We start from the raw sequence: 25,008 nt of genomic DNA on the forward strand, positions 1-25,008 counted from the left end.
TCTACCCTTAAACCCTCTCTTCAACCCAGGCCTCCTCCCTCTCAGCAGATGACCTAGCCTCCTACTTTATGTAGTAAATTGAGTCCCTCAGGTAGCATATTCCTTAATTTCCCACCCACCTATGGACACAAGTACACACACACATACTCCAGTTTCAGAGGCTATGGGGTGCTGTCTGTTCAAAGACAAACTCTGCCCTGGTCCCATTCCTTTTGCCTTTTCTTGGATTTGATTCATCCATTATTTCTCTCCCTCTCTTGCTCTCCTGGATGTTTGATTTCTTACTATCCTCTTTCTCTTTATCAAGAAGGCATAATCAAATTTCTCCCATTCTAAAATAAGCCTCCTCAGGCCCTTCATACCTGTGTAGCTGCCACCCTACCCTTCTCCTCTTCTTAAGCGTGTAAAAGGCCAGTTGAGACTCCCTGCGTCCCCCTCACGTCCCAGTCCCCTTCTCACCATGTCAGAAGCCAGGGTCCCCAGGAAACTCCCTGTGGTTCAAGTAGACTTTTCAGTTTGTAGCTGCCTGGAACTAGATACTGCTTTAGGCCCAGGGATGCAGTGTCTGCTGGATGTCCCTGCTAGACGCCCCACAGACACTGGGACCTTCTTGCTACTTAACTAAGCCTGTCCCTCTTGGGTTACCAATCTCATTTGGTGGCATCACCAGCAACTTGGCCTCCCAAACCAGAAACCTGGGAGTTATCCTTGGGCACTGTCCTTTTCTGATCCCACATTCCCTTTTAATTGTCATCTAGTTGATCGTCCTTCCTAAATATTTCTCTAATCCAGTAGTTCTCAAGTTTTAGCATGCCTCAGTCACCCGGAGGGCCTGTGAAACATTGATTACTCAGTGCTTCACCTCGAGTTTCTGACCCAGAAAGTCTGGAGTGGGGCCTGAGGATCTGCCCTCAGATTTCTGACAAGTTCCCAGGTGATGCTGATGCTGCCGGTACAGGGACTCTTTTTTTTAAAACAACTTTATTGAGGTAAAATGTACCCATTTTAGGTGTACAGTTCAATAATTTTTCATAAATTTATCATGTGTGCAATCATCACCATTTAAAATCCAGTTTTAGAACATTCCCATCATCCCAATAAGATCCTTCATACCCATTTACAGTTAATCCCATTTCTACCCCCAACCCAAGGAAACCACTCATCTACTTTGTGCCCCTATGGATTTATTATTTCTGGACATTTCACCTAAATGGAATCATGGAGTACGTCTTTTGTGTCTGACTTCTTTCACTTAGCATAATGTCTGTGCGGTTCATCCATGTTATAGCATGGGTCAGTAAATCATTTCTTTTATTGCTGAATAGTATTCCAGTGTGTGGATATGGGAACACACTTGGAGAATCACTGCTCTGGTTCAACTGTCCACTTCCCTCCCTCAGGCCCTCACCGTCTCTCCTGCACAACTGGTTTTCCTACTTCTTGTTTGGACTGTCCCTGCCTACCCCGCACACATCCAGCACTAGCTTCTCCAGATACAAATCTGTTCAAGTCACTTGCCTGCTAAACATTCTTCAGCGTGTGCCTGACGGGATCCTGGTCCTGTGAGGTGAAGCTCGCACTTCTCACCCTGACAAACCTTACTAGAAAGCCCTCCACGCCAGCTTCCGGTCTCCTCACTCCCTGCCTTGAACTTAGTGCTCCAGCAGCACTATTTGTAAATCCTCTCCATCCCCAAATATCATGCTGTGTTTCTCCTCCCCAAGCCCTTGGCTCAAGCAGTCCCCTGGGTCTGTAAATGCCCCTTTGCCTCCTCCCTTCCTTTGCCTCACTGATACCTACTCATCATCTGGGATTCCTCGTGGGCACTGCCTTCTCCTAAAGTCCTTCCCTGAGTCCCACGCCGGGTTGGGCGCTCCTACATTTTACTTCCAAACCACCCCCCCCCCCTTACCCCGGCCCACCCTGCCCTTCTCAATTATTTTACTCTCACACTGTATTAAAATTATCTGTTAATTTCTTGACTTGCCCACCAGACTGTGAGATGTGCGTTATTTGCAGTTGGATGCTCAGCACCCAGCCCAGCACCTGCACATAGTAGATGCTCATTAGATGTTTGTTGAATAAACGGAGACATGGATGATTGATGAACATCCCTGAACACCTCTTCTTCTGCCCCCGTTTGGTCAGGCCGTGCTGCCAACTGATACTGTTAAGCTGTTACCACGCTCAGACCTTTTAAGGCAATCACTAAATCCTTCCACGTGGGAAAAATAATGCTCTATGAAGGCAACAAGCCAGGTGACCCTGGGCTTTTTCTTTCTTTCTGTTTTCTTTTTTTTGGCTGCCTGATTTCCTACTTTGCACTTAGAACTCTTTTTTGGCACTAGTGGAAGTTCTGAGGGCAAAGCAGGGCGCTGAGAAAATTATTGCCCGTAAACTACCTGATGCTTCCCCCACGGGCTGCTGGACCATGTAGGAGAACCCACTGGGCAGAGCTGGCCAGTGCTAGAGGTAACGTAGATGATTCCAGATAATTAGCATCTACTCAAGTGTCCCCCACAGGCGCATCCAGAGTGTCTATGAGCACGGTGTGAATGCTGGCTCCTGTGCAGGCGTGAGACACGGGCACCAGCCCACAGTTGGGTTCAAGTAGTTTGTTTCCTGCCAGAGGATCTCCCCTCCCCCGACACGCTTCTAGCAGATCAAAGGTAATATGCCTGGAAATAATGTCCCTCTTGGTTTGAGAGTTCTGTGGTTAAAAACAAAACTACCTGTTTACAAAGAAAAGAAAAAAATGACAGGCGAGAAAGACACCTGGGGGCACAGAGGGAGGAAAAGGAGAAACAAAGCATGTTTTAATTTAAACTCAGACTCTGTAAAGAGTCATGTACATCTGACATCCAGTGAAAGTCTAAATGTTGTAAAGATTTTCTCTTTAGAAAGACAGTGTTCTTCTATCTCTTTCACAGCTAGATTCAATACTTGCTTTCATGTTACCACCTGAAGATCGTATTTATGGCTATGGTTTAAGAATATGTGTCTCTCTTTGTGCTTGTGCCTCTGACCATGTATGGCGGCTAGGAGTGGACAGAGTTCCAGCAGAGGGTGTGTCTGGTTCTTTGCAAAACATCATCACCTTCATCCTCATCTTCACCAGTTACTGAGCACCTACTCTTTTCTTTACATACATAATTTCCTCTTGCTCAACAACTTTGTAAGATATATACTCCTATACCCATTTTACAGATGAGAAAATTGATAATCAGGTTAAATAACTTGCTGATGGTCGACAGCTAATACCTTTTACTGGGCTCATTAAAGCTGTAGCAATGCTAACTAATCACATTAAATATAATCTTTGTTTTTTTGTTTTTTGGAAGAAAGGATTACAGCAAGTTACACATATACTTAGGTAACTGGTATTTCCCTCCTAAAATCGTCTCGCATTTCCATCTTTCTGTGACTATTAACTGCAGCTACCATTTTCCTGCCTTCCAGCCTCAGAAGAGTCAAGCATCTAACAAATATTCTTTTATTTTATTTGCGTAGAACTTATCTTGAGCTTTTTATCTCATTGGCTCACTGTATCTGATTTGTCCCAATTCCTGCTATTTCTTAATCCTTAGGAGTTTTTTCTAGACTCTATACCCATTTTATTCTTTTCTCATAGCTACCACATGAATTCTTTTCTCTTCAGCCTCTTCTTCATTTGTAAAGTGGAGATAATAGTAGCAAAACTCCATTAACATCTGTAAGATAGGGCTAGGATTAGTATACACCTCGTGGGACCCACGATTCAGGAGACAAGAAGATGAGCGTTAAAGAGCTTATCACAGAGCCTGGCAGATACTCTCCAGCAAGGGAACTGAAAGTTTAAATGCTTTTCTGTCTAATCCCTAGTCTCTAGCCACTTGTGGCTATTGAACCCGGGAGATGTGTTTAGCCTGAATTGACATGTGCTGTAGGTGTAAAATACACTCTGGATTTTGAAGACTTAGTATGAAAAATAGAGTGTGACATATCTCAGTAACTTTTTACATTTATTCCATGTTAAAAATGATAATATGTTGGCTATATTGGGTTAAATAAAATCCATTTAAAAATCAATTTCACCTATTTCCATTTTACTATTTTAATATGGCCACTGGAAATTTAAAGATTAAACGCATGGTGCACATTATATTTCTACAGGAAGGTTCTGGTGCAACGTGGCTTTCAATTGTTACCCATGACCGTGACCTTTCACTGACTCCACAATGTCGGAAGAGCCATTTTCGTGGCTCTGGAAGTTTCGCGGTGACGCTGCTCCCGTGGGATAGGCCTTCCGTGTGGCAGTAGCCTTGGCCACGGTCGCAGCCCTGCTCCTCAGCCTCTCACCAACCCCGCCTTACCTTCGACGGGGATGGAAAATTGAGCCAGAAGCAATGGATGTCACTACACAGCTCAGGGGTGCTCACCCTTGACACTGTGAGAATGTGTGCGTTTTCACTGACGTGTTCTTGTTTAAACTGTGTTATAAGGGAAAGGAGAAGGAAGAAAAGTGTTTCAGCATGTGGAACTACTCTAGGGAACTCTGAAAAACCTATCTAATACTATCTATCGTTTTAGATAGTATTAACCAGGAGTCTATGCTTCAGAGATCATCTGCCCCTGCAATAGGTATGTTATCATGCAAGAGATGTGGATCAACAATAGAGAATGATTTCATTTTCCGTGATCCAGCAGGGCTTCCCCTCCCAAGTGACTTTCTCACCCACGGCTAGCTGAGGTAGCGTGCATCCCAGACGCTCCGCAATCGGGGAAAGGTCTTTCAGCTTGTTTTGCTGTTTTCTCCCTTCTTCACTCACAATCCTTTCCTTCAACCACTGGTAGCACTAGAGATAAGAAGAACATTTAAATATTAATGTCTGGTAAGGGTTTGATGCAAAGATTGTTAATTCAATAAAATATAAGAGCCTCGTGGTGAATTCCTGAATCTTCTTGGCTCTGACCTTTCTGTTTGATGGTGACAAGGATGCCTATGTCTTCATGCAAGGAAATGTTCCCCACGGTCTCCTTCCTTGTTTACTGGTTCAAGACATTGATTTTGACTAAAACTCACCTTTCAGATCCATCGACATGCACAAAAGTTGTTAAAATCCTAACATATAATCAATTAGATCCCATCTGGACATGATGTTTCTTATTGCAATAGCCCTTAGAATGTAGGGGAAAAAAGGCATTTACATTTCACCAGGGTCTATTATGTTTCCTTTTTGTCAAGAAAGTTGGGTGCCAAGCTTTCTTCTCAAAGGAAGTCATTATCTTACATTTCCTGCTGTAACTATCTTTCTCCCTCTTGCCTTCAATTTACTCCTAGTCTCTTCAGTATTCTTATAATAGTGTTTTATTGTTAGCTTTCTCTGCTCCTTCCTAGAAGCAGATGTGAATGGTGTAATTGATAGGTACCGAGTACATTTTAAAGTCACACCGCGAGGCATTTGGAACGTCCCCGACCAGGGATGGAACCCGTGCGTGCCCCCTTTAGTGGAGGCGCAGAGTCTTAACCACTGGACCACCAGAGAAGTCCCATTTTCAAGTTTTAAAGTGGATAAACACTTTCCCAAACGTGTATTACCTTTTGTATAACGTTTGAAACTTAAAAAGGCAAGGGAACTTAAAAAGGTAAATGAGAAGCTAATCTTTAAAACCTATGAGAAGAGACTGACCCTGATGTAGACTATGAAGTGAGCCTGATTTCCTACATATAAGGAAAAGAATATTTTAGAATTTCTCAATGCCCTATTTTTCAGAAGGTTCTGCTCTTACTATGAAATGAGGAACAACAGACTCTTACGTACAAAGCTAGCACTATGCAGCAACACCCAAAGGAAAAGAATATTTGTAAGAATCGGTTAGTCTGTTGTAGTGACAATAATAAAAACCATCTCCCTGTGTGGCAACGTGAACTTTCTCCATTGCATGCGTTTGTGACATAATTACCACCACAGACCTTTACCTTCCCAAAGGCAGTGGAAAGCTGGGCAATCATCACAAAATCTCCACCCATATGATTTCAATGGGCTGCTGGCTTTTGTTTTTTTTTAAGTATATTTTTCATCATTCTAAGACAGTATTTCCAAAGGAAAAAACCGCATTATGTTTTATTATGATTTTTGGAATGATTTTGCAGATATGAAAAGAAAAAAGAACAAGCAGCCCCAGTTCTGTTCTCCTCCTAGATCTCAGAGGCTTATGGCCTGGCTCCTCACATGAAGTTTGCTTAGAGACATGGCCAAGAGTTTTCCCAGTCTCGGCTCCGGAGACCTTAGCTTCTTCCAGGAGGAAGTGTGGCCTTGAGCATCTCTCCAGAGATGACGGCTGGCGCCAGAGGTGATGAGGTGGACAGTTAGGTGCAATGAGCACTGTGACGGGGGCCCAGCAGCCTTCCCTGGCAGCATGCTGGGCACATCGGAGAGCCCCTGAACTTACTTCTGCTGTCCTCAAGGGGAAAACATCACCGATCCTCACTTTAGTTTCATAACATTTTTCAGAGGACGAGTATCTCTGAATGTTATTCAAACGAAAAAAAAAAAAAAACCACAGTTGAAAACCAATAGCCAAATGCTTCTTGAACAACTGCTTTTTATTAGAACTAGGGAGAGTTCCTGAGGTTTCAACATATACCACACACATAAAGACTGATTGATTCATCAATCTTCAGGAAGATTTCTAAAAGTAACAAATACTAAACATTCATTTATTGAGTACCTTTCTTCCCACCCTCAACATAAATCTCACTCTAATCACTGGAAAACATAAGCAGGTTAGGGTTTTTAAAAAGTAGATGCATAGTATTTCTACTGCTTTCCTCATACCAAAGGAAACAAATGTGTTTCGGAAATACATAACTTTAACTGCTTTACAAGTGGGAAAATGTTAGCATAGGGAGGAGATGAGGCTTAACTAAAATATTAATTAAATATGGAAGTGAACCAGTGTTTTTAGTAAGAAGGTTGGTGGTGGGTGTGGTTGTATGCAATAATAAACCTAACTTGTTGACTGTGGGCAGTAATCCACGAATCAGAAGATGAAATTTCATCTTCCATTCCACTTGCTTAATCATATTCCTGCAGTGGTTTGATTACATGTTGATTGTTCTTTCTAAGTAAGTGGAAGGCAGGGATGGCTTCTCGTTCATCTCAACATCTCCAGTCTTGACACAGTGGTTGGCCCAGAGGAGGGGCTCAGCCAATATGGTGGTGAGGAAGGGATCTGAGAAACCAGGGCTCCACAGGGTAAAGATAGATCTCTTCAATTTTTCAGATTGAGCACAGACACTTCCTCCTTAAAGAAGTACAACTCAGCTGGCAGCCCTGCGTGCTTCCACAGTGCTTGTGGATTCCACATGGTTTCATAATTCACCCCTACTTATGTCTGTCTCCAATAAGTCCCTGAGTTACATTGAGACTGTCCCTGTATCCTCAGCCCTCAGCACAGGGCCCGGCACTGAGTAGACACTCAGTAAATATTTGCCAAAGGAACAATTGAATGAGCTTTTCTCCACAGATTAGTGGGCTATTACTTTTATATATGTCACAAAATTCTTTAAATTTTCCTAAAGCCTGTTTCTTTGCCATCTCCTATTGCTGTGACCATTATCTGTGTGACACCCACATTACAGGTAGCCATAACAGGGTGGGAATAGTCTGTGAGATCAGCTCCAAATCCCCCAGTTGCCTGTTAGTTAATGCTAGATAGAACTCAGGCAGCAACTATAAAGCCATGGACAGAATCAGTCACATTTCATTACTGGGCCTTGTCTAGAATAATTTAGCAATCAAGATCATTGACTATTTCTATCTAAACATCGAAGTCTTTGGCTCAAAAGAGCAGCAAAGTCTTCACTACTGAGGTGAAAATCTCTAGGTAAAATGCTGGAGCTAAAAAATTTCCTTCTGAAATTGTACCATAATGTGCAATATCCTTAGTTTCTTAATGTAAACACCTGGAGTACTTGGACTGCCCCTCTCCACCCACTTTGATCTACGTAAGTTTGCATGTTTCCTGTTTACCTTTAACAGAAGGGTACATATTTTTATGATTTTTCTATAAGGTATTTTCCCAACAGTAGGGAAGAGCTGTCCATAAATTTTATTGCACTTTTCATTTCTATTTAAATTTCTATTTAAAAGCTGCTCGCCTGGTCTCTTGATCAGACTTTGTTGATCCTCAGTTATGGCTCACTGCACTCATTCAAGAACCATTTATTGAGTACCTAGCATGTGCCAGGCTCTGTGATGAGTTAACGTGAGTTTCAGTTTCTGTCCTATAGGTACTCACAAATCATTGTCTGGTAACTTGAGAAGTGTTGTTTTTAGTTGGATTGCCCCCTCAATGATTTCCTCAGAAGCCTTGTTTTTACTGCCTCTTTATGGGAAATAGGTCACCATAGGTGCATGACGTGAGCTGGTCACAGCACCTTATCCTTTGGGCCACTGTCATTGGTTTAACAGGTTGGCACATGACCCAAGCTTGGCCAGTCTTCTCTGGACTGAAGCTGATAAAGAAAAAGTCTCTTTTCTCTCAGGTTACATGACTTTAAGGATGTAAGCCTGCAGTCACCAGCATTCCTGCTCCTGGCCTTGTGGAGAAGACCCACTTATAGTAGAAGAAAATGACACTCACATGCAGGGAGAAATAGAGGAGATGGAGAGTCCTGACGATGTGCAAATCTATGGATGGAGTCACCCCTGAGGCCATCCCACTCCATCCTTCCCAGGGAGTGTCTGTCTATGCGTTCCCTTCTTTGATTAAATTAGGTCGAATTGCATTCTATTGCTTGTAGCCAGAGGATTCTAAGACTGTAAGAAGTGTTTATGGAATGACAGAAGAAAGTACCAAAAACGGAGTTTTATAAAGTGAGGACAGGTTTCACAGAGTGAAGACAACCAAGATTTGTCTTTAGAGATGAGGAGAGCTTCCACAGCAGGATGTAAAGAAGGGCGTTTTTGGGAGGCAAAAAAGAGTACAGTGCATTTGGGTGAAAAATGAAGTAATATGATTTGGGGAAAGACAAGAACGAAAAACGGGTTCAAGAGTATTTCCTTGAATGCTTTTTCTGTGGGTTTTAGGTTTTGTCCTATAATCAGTGATTGGGAAGTCATTAAAGGATTTTAAGCAGGGTTATGATATAGTCAGATTAATCTTTTAGAAAGATAATTGGTTACATAATTGAGATAGATAATAGAAAATTGGTGGGTAGCTGAAAAAGGGAGGGGGGAATCAGAGAGTCCAGATGGGAAGTTAATGCAGCAAACCAAGTAAGCAATGATGAAGATCTGAACAAGGGTGGTACAAGGAATGGGCCACAGAGAGTCAGGATGTGGACTGGAGGAGGTGGTGCCCCGCTGGATAAGACTGAGGGAGGAGAAGAGGCAGCCTGAGATAATGCCTTGGCTTCTGACTGGGATGACCAGATGGATGGGTGGAGGCATTGTTAAATGAGAAGGAAGAGTAGATTCTGGGGAGTGAGGACAGATTCCATTAGGCATGACAGATGCCCATGGGACAGCCACGTGGAGATGTCTGATAGACACGAAGAAGTAGTGGTGTTCAGCTCAGCGGTGAGTCAGTGCTGATGACACTGATTTAGAAGTCTTTGTAACAGTGGTGGGCCAGATGCAGCCTCCCAGAAAACCCCCTGGGCAGTACTACTTTCTAAAAGATAGGTGTTTTTTCACACTCAGTTAGTTTATCCTTCAAATCTAGTTCAATATTTATAGCAGAAACAAAGTATTAGCATCCTTATTTTATTGGTGTAACTTAAAACAGCCAGTGTGAAATACCAATCATTTATTCTATTTTGGGGGAAGGTGAAAGTTGCCATCTTATTTATCTATTTGCCTAGGTCTTTACTTTTTAAAAAATGTTTTTACTATTAGAATTCTCATTCAATCTTAAGGTTGAAATATATATATATATATATATATGTATATAATTAGTAGCAGTAGTATTTTTTGCTTTAGTTACTCTACTCAAGTGGCTTCTCTAAGTGTACATATATTAGTCCAGAAAGCACTTGGACTGATGAATTAAGAAGCCTTGAGGGTCTGCGGAGCTCTAAAGAAGCGTGCTTTGTGACTGGCTGCCTTTCACCTGTTGAGAGTCCTTATTTATTGCTAAGGATGTTTCAATAGATGCGGAAAAGTCAACAACAGAAATATTTTTGGGGTTGCTTTTGGGCTTAGTCACCTTCAAATATTTTGCATCTCCTTTTTTTTTTTTTTTCCCTCCTTTCGTTAGTGCATTTTAAAAAGCTTTTCAGCTGTTTGTAAGCTTTTCTCAAACAGTGATGGAGATCAGCCAGTCATATACTCCAAATACAGTGTAGTACCTACTTCTTCCTCCTTTAAAAACCTGAGTTTGAAGGGAAACAAAAATGCCTTTAGGGCGATGCACTGAGAGCCAGGAGACCTGGATTCTACTATTAACTTTTTCTATTATGAGTTCATGCTCTTGGATTGTTATCTAATCTCTTTGTGCTCAGTTTCTGCGTCTGGAAAAGGTTTACCCTCTTATAACGATAGTCTGGAACAAACACCTGGTATATATGGAAGCACTCTGAGTTTTTCAGAAAGTCTCTGAAAGAATGTAAGACAACATGCTTGGCTACAACTGGCTAAAAGCCATCTGTATCCATTTATCTTTGCGAGGAAAAAAGGAGATGAATAAAAACAGTTAGCCCGGTGCTTGGCACATAGTAGGTGTTCAGCAAAATCACAATTTTCAATGCTTTTCTTTCTTCACTCTTTTCTTGCCATCCACCTTTTATCCCTTCTTTCCTAAGATGCTTTTCGTTTTTCTTTGCTGACTTATTCAAAACCTTCCATTTTTCAGAAACAAGACCATATATAATATTCTAGGATAATTAGTGTAATAATGCAAAACTAGAAGCAGGACCATGTCACCATGTTTTAGGAAATATTTATGTTGTATTATCTTAGAGAACAAACAAGCTAATAGGTCAACTGGTACAGCAGAAAGAAAAGTGATAGACCTAGAGTCTGGAGAAGGTCCTGATTAGGGAAGCACACGGTGGTTCCAGCCACACTGATTAAAGGGTTGCTGGTTTGGGCTTAACTTGAGTTGTCCTTGTGCTGATTTTGTGCTGATGGAGACAAGAGGCTGTGTCAGACTTCTGCTTCCTCTTTGGGGCCTTTGGCATGTGTGAATTTTGAAAATGCCTATGTTCTCTCCCTAGGCATTACAGAGTAATTTGTGATTCTAATGTTATTACACATTCTCTCAAGTTTTAAAAAACAGACATGTTATTATTAACAAGGAGAGATTTTGGAGTACTCTCCAGTAAATTAACCATCAAGATCTTCTGAATGGAGGTAACTTTATGTCAATGATCTTAAATATCTTTATGCTTCAGAGAAGAAATTAAGCTGCAAGACTGAACAGCCAGAGTTGATCTCTGCAAATGCCAGCCCTGAGCCCCTGTGACAGAGGCTTGGTTCTGTATCTGCTTCCCAAACCCTCCCTCCTTAGTCCCCATCCTCACATATTAAAAAACGTGAACCGACCTCAAACCTATTCAACTACAACCTGTTTGCCACATGTGGATTAAACCTCTATGGCTTAAATTTTGTTTTGTCAAGAAAAGTAAAATTAGATCCGCTTATATAGAAAAGGGATTTTACGTTTCCTAAGTTTCAAAGGAGGAATGAAATGCCTTCTTGAATATAAGAATAAGTGTAGGAATTCGAGTCTACAAAGCCAACCAGGTCATTGGGCATCTCCCCCGGTCCCCAGAGGAGGAGAACTTTCTGCACTGATGGCTGACCAGAAGTAGAGACCTCCAGAGGGCTTGGGGAGCCGGCCAGGGCCAGCCCAAGGCCACACTCGGCCTGAGCCAGGGAGCCACAGGCTGCTGCAGAGCTGTTCTGTTCAATCTCCTTTTTTCCCTTGCTCCTATCCCCAGACTCCTTCCTAGAGGTGGAGGAAAATACCTTCAGTGAAGCCCTGGAGCTTTCAGGCACCCCGTTTCCATATTTTCCTGAGATGATGCCACAGGCCAGTGGAGACCATGTCATCGCTCCGACACCTACAGAAGAAAAAACCTTAAAAAGTTACTTCTGCAAACTGGGATCAAAAGTGTCGGGGTGGGCTTCCCTGGTGGTGCAGTGGTTGAGAGTCTGCCTGCCAATGCAGGGGACACGGGTTTGAGCCCTGGTCTGGGAAGATCCCACATGCCGCGGAGCAACTAGTCCCGTGAGCCACAATTACTGAGCCTGCGCGTCTGGAGCCTGTGCTCCGCAACAAGAGAGGCCGCGATAGTGAGAGGCCCGCGCACCGCGATGAAGAGTGGCCCCCGCTTGCCACAACTAGTGAAAGCCCTCACAGAAACAAAGACACAACACAACCAAAAATAAATAAATAAATTAATTAATTTAAAAAAAAAAAAAAAGTGTCGGGGTGTTTAGAAAGGACTTGGTTAGTTGTGGGGAAAACTGGCCAGATACATGAGCTAATATCAGCATAAATCTTTCCATTACACTTTAGGCATCTACAAATCGTGCTTCATGTTTATAAACCTATCAAACGTGCACTGTTGGTTATGGGGAACAGGCCATATAATCAAGCCTGAAAATGTGGCTTATCCATAGTTTTCGGATGACCAAAATTTATGTTTCTTTTTACACTCAGAGATAAACACTTTTGCTTGCACAGAAATCCAGCTCTTCGCTTGTTCACTCAGTGCCTTAATAGCGCCTGGTGCAAAGCAGGAGCACAATGCCCCCTGCACAGTGAACACGCAGTGATAGCAATAACCACCATTGTTACTGCTGTTGTTGAACTTTTTTATCCTTTTTTCCTTACCCAGCATTTTCCCACTCGTGTAAACCCCCGTTTCTTATGAAGAAAATTATCTCTGGAAGCTGTTTTAATAAGTACGTCTGAAAATGTGGCTTACTTAAGTTTTTCTGATGTCCAAAATTCTCGTGTACATGTTGTGTATATATTTTTTCCCTCTCTTTGTCATTATGTCTACCTACAAAAACATGTGTCCCTGGCTTGTCAGCCGTTCTTGAATTCCCATTCTGACTCAGCTCTAGGCAAAGTAGGAGATATAGATGTATAAATCCATAATTTTTAGGAAAGGCAGTCATAATCCACTCAGGGATGCATTCTTGGCTAGAGCAACTACCCTATGAAAAACACGTTTATTCACTGTTTCTTCCCTTCATTCTATATGCATTTTTTGAACACCTACTGAGTACAGCTTGTACACCAGTCACAATTTACAGCTCTGCTTGGCTTTCATGAGTGATACTCTGGAGGTTACATACAGGCACTTTTGATTCTTCCAGTCTCTGGAATGCATAGTGCTGACAACCCCTAGGTTAATTAGGAACAGTTAGGAAAGCATTTCAGTAACATTTTTTTTTTCTGGATCACTGATCATCCTGTTGTTAAGAATAACCAGTAAATTTGATTGTGAAGATTACCTATTTTATGGTAGAGCTCTGGTAACTGAACCTCCACTTTCTCTCTCTGGAAAAGATGGTACTCAGCTTGTTCACAGACTGGTGGGATCATGTTGAATTGTCTTGCTACAGAGTAGGCTTCCTAAGGAGAAATAAAAGTGCAACTGAATTTATAGCTGATGAGAAATAAGGCTGTATGCATGAAAAAGTTTCATTTTGGTGAAATCAATACAAACCAAGAAAAATGTAGATTGCCAAATAGTAAGCAAAGTTATGACCATCAATTTCACTAAGAAATACCAATGCAGGAAACCCTTATTATTCTTTGAGAGGTTTTGGAATGAGTAAGGTCCAGGGAAAATTAGTCAAAGTATGAATTATGGACTATTACAAAGAAAACGTAGTTTGACTATTTCTAGGTTCCTAAAGAAATAAAACTTAATATATAATATAAAAATGATCTGTAATTAGCATGTTGTGAACAGTACCATTATTTAATACATTAAAAAAACCCTGGAATATTGTGTTCATATGTCTCGTTAGCTGAGAAATTTACTCTCTTACTACCAGAGAACATGCTAAAGCACAATTCCTGTTAGATACCTGCACCCTCCCTGTTGTATTCTGAGCTGAAGGGATCCAGCCCCCATATCCATCTCTATTACTGATGGAATTGATCATAGAACTCTAGTGCCATTGTGATTGTGAAGAAAGTTTGCAAAAGATCTTACAACTTACACATGATATCTAACAAACAATAATAGGTACTCAATGGCCATTTAAAAATAGAAGTGAAATTACCATGATCTCCATGGCACTCCAGCGGGAGGTTCCCCAGTACATTGCCATTCCTTGGTTTATCACATGTGTCATGGCTCGAACGATTTCTATGGAAAGCCAAACAGTTAGCACTACATATACTTTTCAAAGTTATATAGTCTTTTTTTTTTTCTTTTCCTGCCCAAAGCTTAGATATTTAATGCAATTATTTGTTGGATTAATATAATTACTTTGACACTGGTGATAACATAATAGTCTAACATAAAATATTGATAGTTTGGAGGTGGTTGGTACTTTTGGGTAAACTGACGTTCCATTTTCAGATTGCAGCAACAACATGAAATGATATTAAAAACAGAGTGACCACTTTAAGTTCTTCCTTTACTTTTATCGCTTCAGGGTTCCTGGCTGGATGAAAGAACACATGATTCACCTCTTTCAGAACGCGGGGACCTTAAGGGCTCACTAAAGTGAGAAGTGAGAGAAAGCATTTGTTTTGACTTTGTAGAATGGAGGGTCATTGGGGATAGAAGGCCTGCCTCTGTGTGTGGGATCTGAAGAGCTAAGCCTCACTCAGGGTGGCTGTTTAATAGAGATGACTCAACAACAATGTGTTTGGCAGAAAGATAAACATATTAAATGCTGAACAAACAGCCAAAGCCACAGTGGCTCCCAGCCCGCACTGGCATACTCTGTCCTTGACCACTTTGGACCAAAGTGCATTCTAAGACACCCATGTCATGCATTTTACCGGGGCCTGCGTGTGGCCCCGCCCCGCTTGCTCATCAGCCTCTTTCAGCTTGACATCATATTTCCTAAACAGGAAAATGAACCCCTTCCCAGAGGGGTGGAGCTGAGCTAATCTTCTTGGCACCAGCCGATGTGATGCAGAACCAGGGAGCATGGAGAACCTCAAGTTCAATTGAGTGAAAAGTCACAGACACGGTTGGATTTCTTCTACAAAGCAGGGCAGCCAAATACCCAGGATGCTAGGTCATTTGACATTTTCAAGGGGTTGCAGGCCACGGGCTTTTCTTGCCCCACTAGTATCTGGTAGGTTACGTGTCCTTCAGAAGAATCAAATCCTTTCTCAAACTCGAGTTGAGTAGATGTGTTCTTATTTTATTTCTCACCAGCAAGCACTGTCTTAATTGATCAGGGACAGGATTTGGAACGAGACAGCGAGGGTTAGGGTCTTAGCTTGCTTGCTTGTTTGGCTTACGTAAACCATTTAAAATTGCCCTTGGTTTCTTTGTTTGGAAGGTGGGAATGCTTTTACTCACCAGAGTCCCAACAGAGGTAGAACTTGGCTTATAAGGAAAATATTTTTCTTTCTTGGAGAAAGACTCCTAAATATCAGTTTATTACTCAGCAACTAAATCTATGAAGATAGCTCTCCCTTTATAAAGCAAATGAGATACAAAAAGTTATATGAAACATTTTCTTTCCTTTTATTATACAAATGGAAATGAGCACCTGTGCTAAAATTTCTGGAAGTCTAAAGCCATTATTTAAATCTCTGCCCCAAAGTATTCTCTCTTTGGAGATCTCCATCGTTGTGCTAGTTCCCTTTCCTTTCACATCCTGTTTCATCCAGAGCTGAGATGTTCATCCAGTCAACAGGATTTATGAGGCGTCCGCTACGCTGGGGGTTGGGGATATCGCGGCAAATCAAACACGTTGGTAAACACTGAGGAGGTTAACAGAATAAAATGAGCCCGAGAGCCTCCCCTGTCTCCATTCTGTAATCACGTAAGATGAGCACAGGACTGGCCAGTGGCTTGGCCATGCGGCAGTTACTGAGGCCTTGGCAAGAGCAGGTAAGGTGGAGTGGAGGTGGTACTCCTCCTGTACCTTCATTCCCTTATTTCACACACACGTATTAAGAGCTTAATATTTGCCAGGCACTGGGTTCATCTGTGAGTAAAACAGATACAAAGCTCCTTGAGTTTTGAATTGAGTGGGGAACATGGAGATGTAAACAAGTAGGTAATTACAAAATGTGACATGTTATGAAGAAAACCAGTAGGGGGCTGAGATAGGGAATAAGAGGAGAGACCGATTTTAGCTGGTCAAGGAAGGTCTCCCTGAGGAGTGATGTTTAGGCATAAAAAGTAAATAGGGACCAGTCAGGTGAAGAACAGTGGAAGAGGATTCTAGGCCACTGGAGCAGCATGTGCAAAGGCCCTGAGGCTGGACAGAGCTTGGTGAGTTCCCGCAATCAGGAAGCCATGGAAGCTGAGTCAGGAAGGAGGACAGGGCTACAAGATGAAGTTGGCAGAGGGCAAACCGTGTTATTTGTCTGTTATTCAGGGCTTGATGGGAAGTCACTAACATTTTTAGGTAAGGAAATGACGATGCAGTGAACATTTCAGAACACTATCTGACCGTGCTGTGGCGGGGGGAGGGGGGCTGGAGGAAGCAGGAAGATCTTTAGGAAGGTATTGTAGTACTCCAGGCAGGAATTGAGGGGGCTTGGAATCGGGAGGTGGTAGCAAAGACAGAGGCATGAATGGATCAAAATCTGTTTGGGGGGTAGTATCCCCTAGACTGGCAGATGGACTGAACGTGGCAAGTGAGGACGAGGAAGAATCAAGGCGATCTCCCAGATAACTGGCCACTCACCAAGATGCAGGAGACTGAGCGAGGAACAGGCTTGGGAGGAAGAGCCAGGGTCTCTCCTTGGACATGCCAAAAATGGGGATGACTGTGAGAGACTGAGGGGAGATGTCGAGTAGAGATAACTGGATAATGACACGGTGAACAACCTGGGCTGGAAGCGAGCTATTTATTAATTACCAATCTTTAACTGTATTTAAATCCATGGAAGTGGATGACTCTATTAAAGGGAAGCCTGCCCAGAGAAAAGAGTAGAGGTTCTAAGAGCCAGAGCAGGAGTCGGGGAGAGGTCACTGCAGCCAGAGGGGCAGGAAGGAAGCCAGATGGGGGGACAGTTCAGAATCAAGAATAGGGAGTGCTTGCAGAAGGAGCTGTGCCCGAGGACTGGAACACACGAGCATTCGAGTCAGAAGAGCACAAAACAGCGTCCAAAGGATTTGGCTGTGTGACAGGGAGGTCACTGCAGACCACGAAAAGAGTGCTGTCAGTGTCTGTGGTGCGTTGGGACCAAGGCCAGGCTGGAGCCAATGGTAGAATGGGCGTGGGGAAGGGAAGGCGTTAGAGACAACCTGGGTAGACTCAAGTTAGGAAATGAATGGAGCAGAGAAAGAGGGCAGCAGCTGAAGGGGTACTCAGAGTCAAAGGAGAGTTTTATTTTAAAATTGGAAGATGTAAGAGTAAGCCTGTATGCCACTGGGAGTGATCTAGATAGGGGAGTTACTGAGGATGTGGGCTAGCGGGTTGGGGAGTATGGGGGGGGAGAGACTTGACACAGGGAGATGGAGGAGAACAACACTCCTGGGGGTGGGAAGGACCCTTCTGGCAAGATGGTGGGACCTCAGGAGGTTTGGAGAACTCATCATAGGAAGACAGGGGAGCCCCTGTTTGATGAATTCAATTCTCAGTAAACTATCAATCAAGTGAAAAAGAGGTGGGAAGTGAGGAAAAGGTGAGAAGGAACAGTTCTGAGCGTGGAAGAGCCTATGCAAGATGCCCTTATGCCCCAGGTACTTTAGTTGAGGGTAATTTCTTTGCTCCGCGATTTGTTTGGCTACTGACGCTGCAGGAAAGGGCTGGTGGAATGCAGACAGGAGTCTGGGAGGAGGAGGCTGCAGCACAGAATGCAGGGAGGAATGCAGAGAACGTAGAGGCCACAGTCAGAGATTCACGTCGCCACAAAGTGAAACTGAATTTAATGCATATTCAAAAAAATTTTTTTTTCCCCCACAGGGGCATGCGGAGTCTTAGTTCCCCGACCAGGGATTGAACCTGTGCCCCCTGCGGTGAAAGCGTGGAGCCCTAACCACTGGACCGCCAGGGAATTCCCACTTCATTTTTTTTTTTTTTTAATGTCAGAGGAAAATCCCCAAAGTTGTTTAGCTATCTAACATAACAGGAAAGAACTGTACTGATAGCTGAACTGGGAATTTAACATAATTCTACCAAGAGGACACTAGAGGGCAGCATTGTTAAGAAAAAAATCAACTGAGTCTGCTTGTTTTATACTTGTACATCACGGAAATGCAGCTTTAAAGCATCCTAGTCAGAGCCTCGATACTGAGTGGGGAAAAGGCCATTAGGAAGATCATTTAGTGCATTGCTTTCACCTGCCCCTGGGAAAGGACATGCAGACAAACAAACTGATTAAATCCGGCAACTCAGGACTGAATGTGGCTCCTGGAGGCCAGACTCCCCCGCTTTTCCAGGAAGCCTTGGCACCAGTGGTTCTCAACCCTGACCGCACATTAAAACACCTGGGGAGCTTTGAAAACTACACTATCCAGACTCCACGGAAGTTCTATTATATCAGAATCTCTGGGGTGAGGCTGGGCATCAGTCTCATCCCAGATGATTCCAGTGTGCAGCCAGGGTTCAGGGCCGCTGTGCTTGTCTACACGGCTGGTCCTGAAGTGTGGCCCCTGGACCACCAACAGGAACCTGGTAGAAATGCATATCCTAGGGTCTTACCCAAGATGTACTGAATTACAAATTCCGGACGTGGGTAGGGCCCAGCATTCTGTGTTTTAAGCAGCTCTCCCAGCAATTTTAGTACAGACTAAAGGTTGAGAACCACTGCTTTATACCATCCCCAAGTAAGCCATGTCAGTGAGTATCAACTTCCTCCCACATTTCCTCTTCCGCTCTGTCATCTAATCTTAGTGCTTCATGCTATACTTTAACCTTTATTTGCTTTAGTACATATGCAAACAGTCACTGTGACATGCATGTACACACACACACAAGCACATACACACTTTAGTATGAATTAGAGGAATTTGAAGAAAATGCAGAGGTCCAAGTTCTAGTCTACTTCAATGAGCCTGGGCCTTTGTATTATGTTCGTTAGCTCTCAAATCTCAGTGTTTGAGAAACACTTCTGAACTATGGGAAAACTTGGTTAAATCCTTCCTGTGCACTCCTTTCCAGGCTGAAATCATCATTATTATATAACCCACAGGCCACAGGCAGCACTCTCTCTTATTCCCTGGACTCTTGTCAGAAAGCTGGCCTCTATAAAAGCTGCAAGTCAACTTTGTTTCTCTGAGTATCCCAATTTCCCATCTGTAAAGTGAGTCTGTATTGATCCTGTGTAATTTTTTCAAAGCTTGACATGAGATGATATGTGTAGACCAATTTGTGAATCTGAAAGAGTAACACAAACTGAGTAACAAGTAAGCAGGATGTGGCCCTGGTTGTTCTTCTCAAATAAGCTCAGATTCTAACATTTTAGTTACCAAAAAAAAAAAAAAAAAAAAGTTGATATTCTTTTCAGTAACATAGGTCATCTCTGTTTAAAAATATGTATTTTATGTGAAAGGACTTAATAAAACTATTTATTTTGAGTGAAAGAAATTTGTTGATAAACATGTTTATTTTTTCAATTGGCCCTCATGCAAAAAAATGGCTGCTCACATTAAGCTTTTTCATGTGAAATGTTCCCTAGAACTTTTTTTTTTTTTTTTTTTTTTTTTTTTTTTTAATTAATTAATTTATTTATTTTTGGCTGTGTTGGGTCTTCGTTTCTGTGTGAGGGCTTTCTCCAGTTCTGGTGAGCGGGGGCCACTCTTCATCGCGGTGCGCGGGCCTCTCACTATCGCGGCCTCTGTTGTTGGGGAGAACAGGCTCCAGACGCGCAGGCTCAGTAGTTGTGGCTCACGGGCCTAGTCGCTCCGCGGCATGTGGGATCTTCCCAGACCAGGGCTCGAACCCATGTCCCCGGCATTGGCAGGCAGATTCTCAACCACTGCGCCACTAGGGAAGCCCCCGTTCCCTAGAACTTTGAGAGTTGTACGCAAGTGGTTATACTGCATGAACAATAAATCATAGGGACTAAAGATACAAATATGCAGAAATTAGTGTTTTTATCAGATCAAATGTACTCAAGTTAATCTGGCCATATGGACACAAAATGATGAAAACAAAAGAAACCTTAGAGATAATTCAGTGTAGTTTCCTCTTACTCTAGATAAGGAAACAGGCTAGGAGTTCATTGTTTTAAGGAATAATTAAAAGATTGAATATTGTTAACAATTATAAATATTTCAGATATGCTTACACAATGCTGAGAGTAAATACACAAAATAATAATTGTAATATGTAGTGGAACTGTATGTAACTTGTTCTATATTTTTCAAGTCCCCTGTAAATGTGTTATCATACATTCATAATTTAAAAAAGAAAAAGAAAGATTCCCTAACACAGCAAAGCACCACTTTAAAACACTAACATGTTATAGGTTAATTCACAAATATTAGGTTTAACTAAACGCAATTTCCATTTTTAAAGGCCAAAAATGGTTGATCTTTTTTACGGGGAGGGGCCACGTGGAGGCTGGGGCACTGGTAGAATGCAGAGACTTGGTTTCAACAGAGGAGTCGTAAACACTAATAAAAACAGGTCTAGACACGGGCACAATTTTTACTCCAGACCAGCTGTTTGTTTGTTATTTATCTAACTTCAGCTGTTTATTTACTTTAACTTCGGAAGCTTGTGGTGGTGGTGGTTTATAATCGTGCCTCTTTGTGGCTTAGAGGAGTCCTCTTGGATATTCATCAGTCATTTACCATCTTGGCTGTGGAGAATCCTCTCTCAGTGCTCCTCCATCTGGAGATAGAGGACCACCTTTTCTCACTGGAATGGAAACTCATAACCGTAAATGGAGTCATGCCACGTTTACCCTTAAAGGTTTGCTGACTGTCTGAAGCCTGGCTCCATCTACCTTCCAGACCACACGGGAGACTCTGGCTTTGTCCCATCACTGTCCAAGAACTTGGACATGTTCTTCAACCTTGCTGAATCTCAGTTTCTTCAACACAAATGAACAGACTGATATTAATTGAGCATATAGGTAATCTTTATGATAACTGTTTAGGTGGGTAATATCTTAATCCTTATTTTATTGATGAGGAACCTGAGACTCAAAAAGGTAGTCACTTGGGCAGCTTCTCAGCAGATAGTCGGTAAGGCCACTTCTAGCTTTGAAGCTAGAAGTGGTCATTCTGGAAGGCTTTGTGCATAGTACACTGTGGAAGAAGGTGGGTTGGGGACAAAAAAATAACAGGACATTTACTTAATTGACCTCATTGTGTATCTGTGAATGTACGATGCCTTGTGTGTGGGTCTATCCATCCCTTTGCATTTCATACGCCGATGACTTATAGTTCATGATGTATACGAATGACTTGGGAAATGTGAGCTATCTTTTTGCTTCCTTGAAGAAAGACCTCAAATCTGATGATTCTTTGAAAAAAGAACCGAAAAAAGAACCAAAAAAAGGGTTTGAGTCTTTGTGTGACCTGCTGAAGCTTAGAAACAGAGTGGTCTTCACAAGATAGTTTGCTAGGAATAAGCTTTCTGGATCAGGGCAATGGCCAAAATGATTCTCTATCAGAACAGACCAGATTCAAGAGACTAGAAAGGATTACACACACCAAGCCAAGTCAGTAAAACCTCTCCTATCTGAAGAAATTAAACCTTGTTCCAAATTCTCACCCCAGAATAGAGCTGTGTGTCTCCAAGGACAATACACCGTCCTCACTCTGAAGCTTCCCAGAACACCCTCTCTAAGGGCACCGGGTCCTCAGCCTCTCTGCTCTGACACACTGGTTATACCTGACCCTGACAGTTTGAACTGAGCCTTTGAAATTGCCCAGATGTGATTTCCGAAACTTTTTCAGAAACATAGAAAAGGTTATTGAAGTGGGACATTTTTAGCCTCACTTTTACCTAAAGACCAAAGGTCCTGAAAAAAAGCAGTAGTTGGTAAGTACCCCTAAATTCCGAAGTGAGGTACTAGGCCACCTGTGTAGGACTGGTTAAAAAAGGTTTGGCTGGGGGCTTCCCTGGTGGTGCAGTGGTTGAGAATCTGCCTGCCAATGCAGGGGACACGGGTTCGAGCCCTGGTCTGGGAAGATCCCACATGCCGCGGAGCAACTAGGCCCGTGAGCCACAACTACTGAGCCTGCGCGTCTGGAGCCTGTGCTCTGCAACAAGAGAGGCCGCGATAGTGAGAGGCCCGCGCACCGCGATGAAGAGTGGCCCCTGCTTGCCACAACTAGAGAAAGCCCTCGCACAGAAACGAAGACCCAACACAGCCAAAAATAAATAAATAAATAAAATAAAAATAAGGTACCGCTTACTTAAAAAAAAAAAAAAAAAAAGGTTTGGCCGTCTTTAGCTCAATCCCTACCTTAAAAGAATCAGTGGGTGGAGGTGAGGGTTGAGAGACAATTTATTTGGACTTGTTTGAGTTCTGTGACATTTTCCTACCTTCCCCTGTGATGCCACCCTCCCCCTCCATCTTTCACCTTGTCTCAAACTGAATAAAACTCCAGAACCTAAAAATCCCATTTGCAGAACTTGCAAATAAGGACAGCTCCCTGCAGTAGGATCTGATTGCTGTGCATTTTTTTCCAACAGGCAAACACAGGCTGTCCTGGGGATTCTGCTCACTCCTTGTTCAGCTCCCCACTACAGAGGGGGAGGCTACATGATGCTGTATACTTTTAATATTATTTCTTCCTGCACCAGACATGTGCTCTTTAATCCTGGCAAGAGAGCAAATGTTCATTTTGCATTTAGATAAGAATGGCCAAGTGACTTGTTTCAGGCAATGACATAGCTTTCTTACCTATCAGTACTTCTCTATCCTCATTATTTCTCTGTAATCCTCTTATTACTATATCAAGGCTTTCCAGCTTCTCACCTGCTGACACTCCAAGAAATAATGTAGAATATGTATCATAAAATTGCACCTCTTGAGAGTGGGCCTCACGCAGCCACAGGGGCAAGACTCCTGAAGGACCTGGGGCACCAAACCACCTGCCTGAGGTAAAGGACTGCAACATGGGTGCCGCCATGTTGGTGGAGTCCCAAAGGGAATGCTGGGATTTTGGGGGTCCAGCTACACCCCTCAGTACCCACTCCACTTGTAACATGCTGTCAGAACAGACTGGCAAAGTAAATAAAGATTTGTCATTTAGGCAGAAGCGGAGAGGCAGCACTTTGAAAGGAGGGCCTCTGGAGTGTGGAATTCCGGAGTTTGGAGAGAGGACCTTCAAGATGGCGGAGGAGTAAGATGTGGAGATCATCTTCCTCCCAACAAATATATCAAAAATACATCTACATGTGGAACAACTCCTACAGAACACCTATGAATGCTGGCCGAAGACCTCAGACTTCCCAAAAGGCAAGAAACTCCCCACGTACCTGGCCATGTGGCTAACAGGGTCTTGGTGCTCTGGCTGGGTGTCAGGCCTGAGCCTCTGCGGTGGGAGAGCCGAGTTCAGGACATTGGTCCACAGAGACCTCCCAGCCCCTCATAATATCAACTGTCAAAAGCTCTCCCAGAGATCTCCATCTCAATGCTAAGACCCAGCTCCACTCAACAACCAGCAAACTCCAGTGCTGGACACCCCATGCCACACAACTAGCAAGACAGGAACACAACCCCACCCATTAGCAGAGAGGCTGCCTAAAATAACACTAAGTTCACAGACAACCCAAAACACAGCACCAGATGTGGTCCTGCCCACCAGAAAGACAAGATCCAGCCTCATCCATCAGAACACAGGCACCAGTACCCTCCACCAGGAAGCCTACACAACCCACTGAACCAACCTTACCCACTGGGGGAAGACATCAAAAATAACAGGAACTACGAACCTGCAGCCTGTGAAAAGGAGACCCCAAACACAGTAAGTTAAGCAAAATGAGATGACACAGAAACACACAGCAGATGAGGAAGCAAGGTAAAAACCCACCAGACCAAACAAATGAAGAGGAAATAGGCAGTCTTCCTGAAAAAGAATCAGAGTAATGATAGTAAAGATGATCCAAAATCTTGGGAAGAGAATGAAGAAAATGCAAGAAATGTTTAACAAGGATCTAGAAGAACTAAAGAGCAAACAAACAATGATGAACAACACAATAACTGAAATTAAAAATTCTCTAGAAAGAATCAATAGCAGAATAACTGAGGCAGAAGGACGGATAAGTAACCTGGAAGATAAAACAGTGGAAATGACTACCGCAGAGCAGAATAAAGAAAAAAAAATGAAAAGAACTGAGGACAGTCCTCCGGGACAACATTAAACGCCCCAACATTCGAATTATAGGGGTCCCAGAAGAAGAAGAGAAAAAGAAAGGGACTGAGAAAATATTCGAAGTGATTATAGTTGAAAACTTCCCTAATATGGGAAAGGAAATAGTTAATCAAGTATAAATAGTTAATACAGGATAAATCCAAGGAGAAACATGCCAAGGCACATATTAATCAAACTATCAAAAATTAAATACAAGGAAAAAATACTAAAAGCAGCAAGGGAAAAGCAGCAAATAACATACAAGAGAATCCCCATAAGGTTAACAGCTGATCTTTCAGCAGAAACTCTGCAAGCCAGAAGGGAGTGGCAGGACATATTTAAAGTGATGAGAGGGAGACACCTACAATCAAGATTACTCTACCCAGCAGGGATCTCATTGAGATTCGAGGGAGAAATTAAAACCTTTGCGGACAAGCAAAAGCTAATAGAATTCAGCACCACCAAACCAGCTCTACAACAAATGCTAAAGGAACTTCTCTAAGTGGGAAACACAACAGAAGAAAAGGACCTACAAAAACAAACCCAAAACAATTACGAAAATGGTAATAGGAACATACATATTGATAATT

The 25,008-nt window shown here is 42.7% G+C and overlaps 1 protein-coding gene across 5 annotated transcripts in view; it reads right to left on the reverse strand.

The window, feature by feature from the left end:
* Positions 1–25,008, reverse strand: part of KCNAB1 (potassium voltage-gated channel subfamily A regulatory beta subunit 1) — a 408,264-nt gene that overhangs the window by 6,789 nt on the left and 376,467 nt on the right. For all 5 annotated transcript variants that reach the window (XM_059920067.1, XM_059920065.1, XM_059920066.1 and 2 more), the window contains exons 9-12: positions 14,238–14,323; positions 13,458–13,578; positions 11,958–12,052; positions 4,715–4,835 (exon numbers count right to left, since the gene is read on the reverse strand). In XM_059920067.1, coding sequence (XP_059776050.1) covers positions 4,715–4,835; positions 11,958–12,052; positions 13,458–13,578; positions 14,238–14,323 — 423 coding nt within the window. The remainder of the gene's footprint in view (positions 1–4,714; positions 4,836–11,957; positions 12,053–13,457; positions 13,579–14,237; positions 14,324–25,008) is intronic.

Source organism: Balaenoptera ricei, chromosome 4 (genome assembly GCF_028023285.1).
Source record: "Balaenoptera ricei isolate mBalRic1 chromosome 4, mBalRic1.hap2, whole genome shotgun sequence".
Classification (NCBI taxonomy): domain Eukaryota; kingdom Metazoa; phylum Chordata; class Mammalia; order Artiodactyla; family Balaenopteridae; genus Balaenoptera; species Balaenoptera ricei.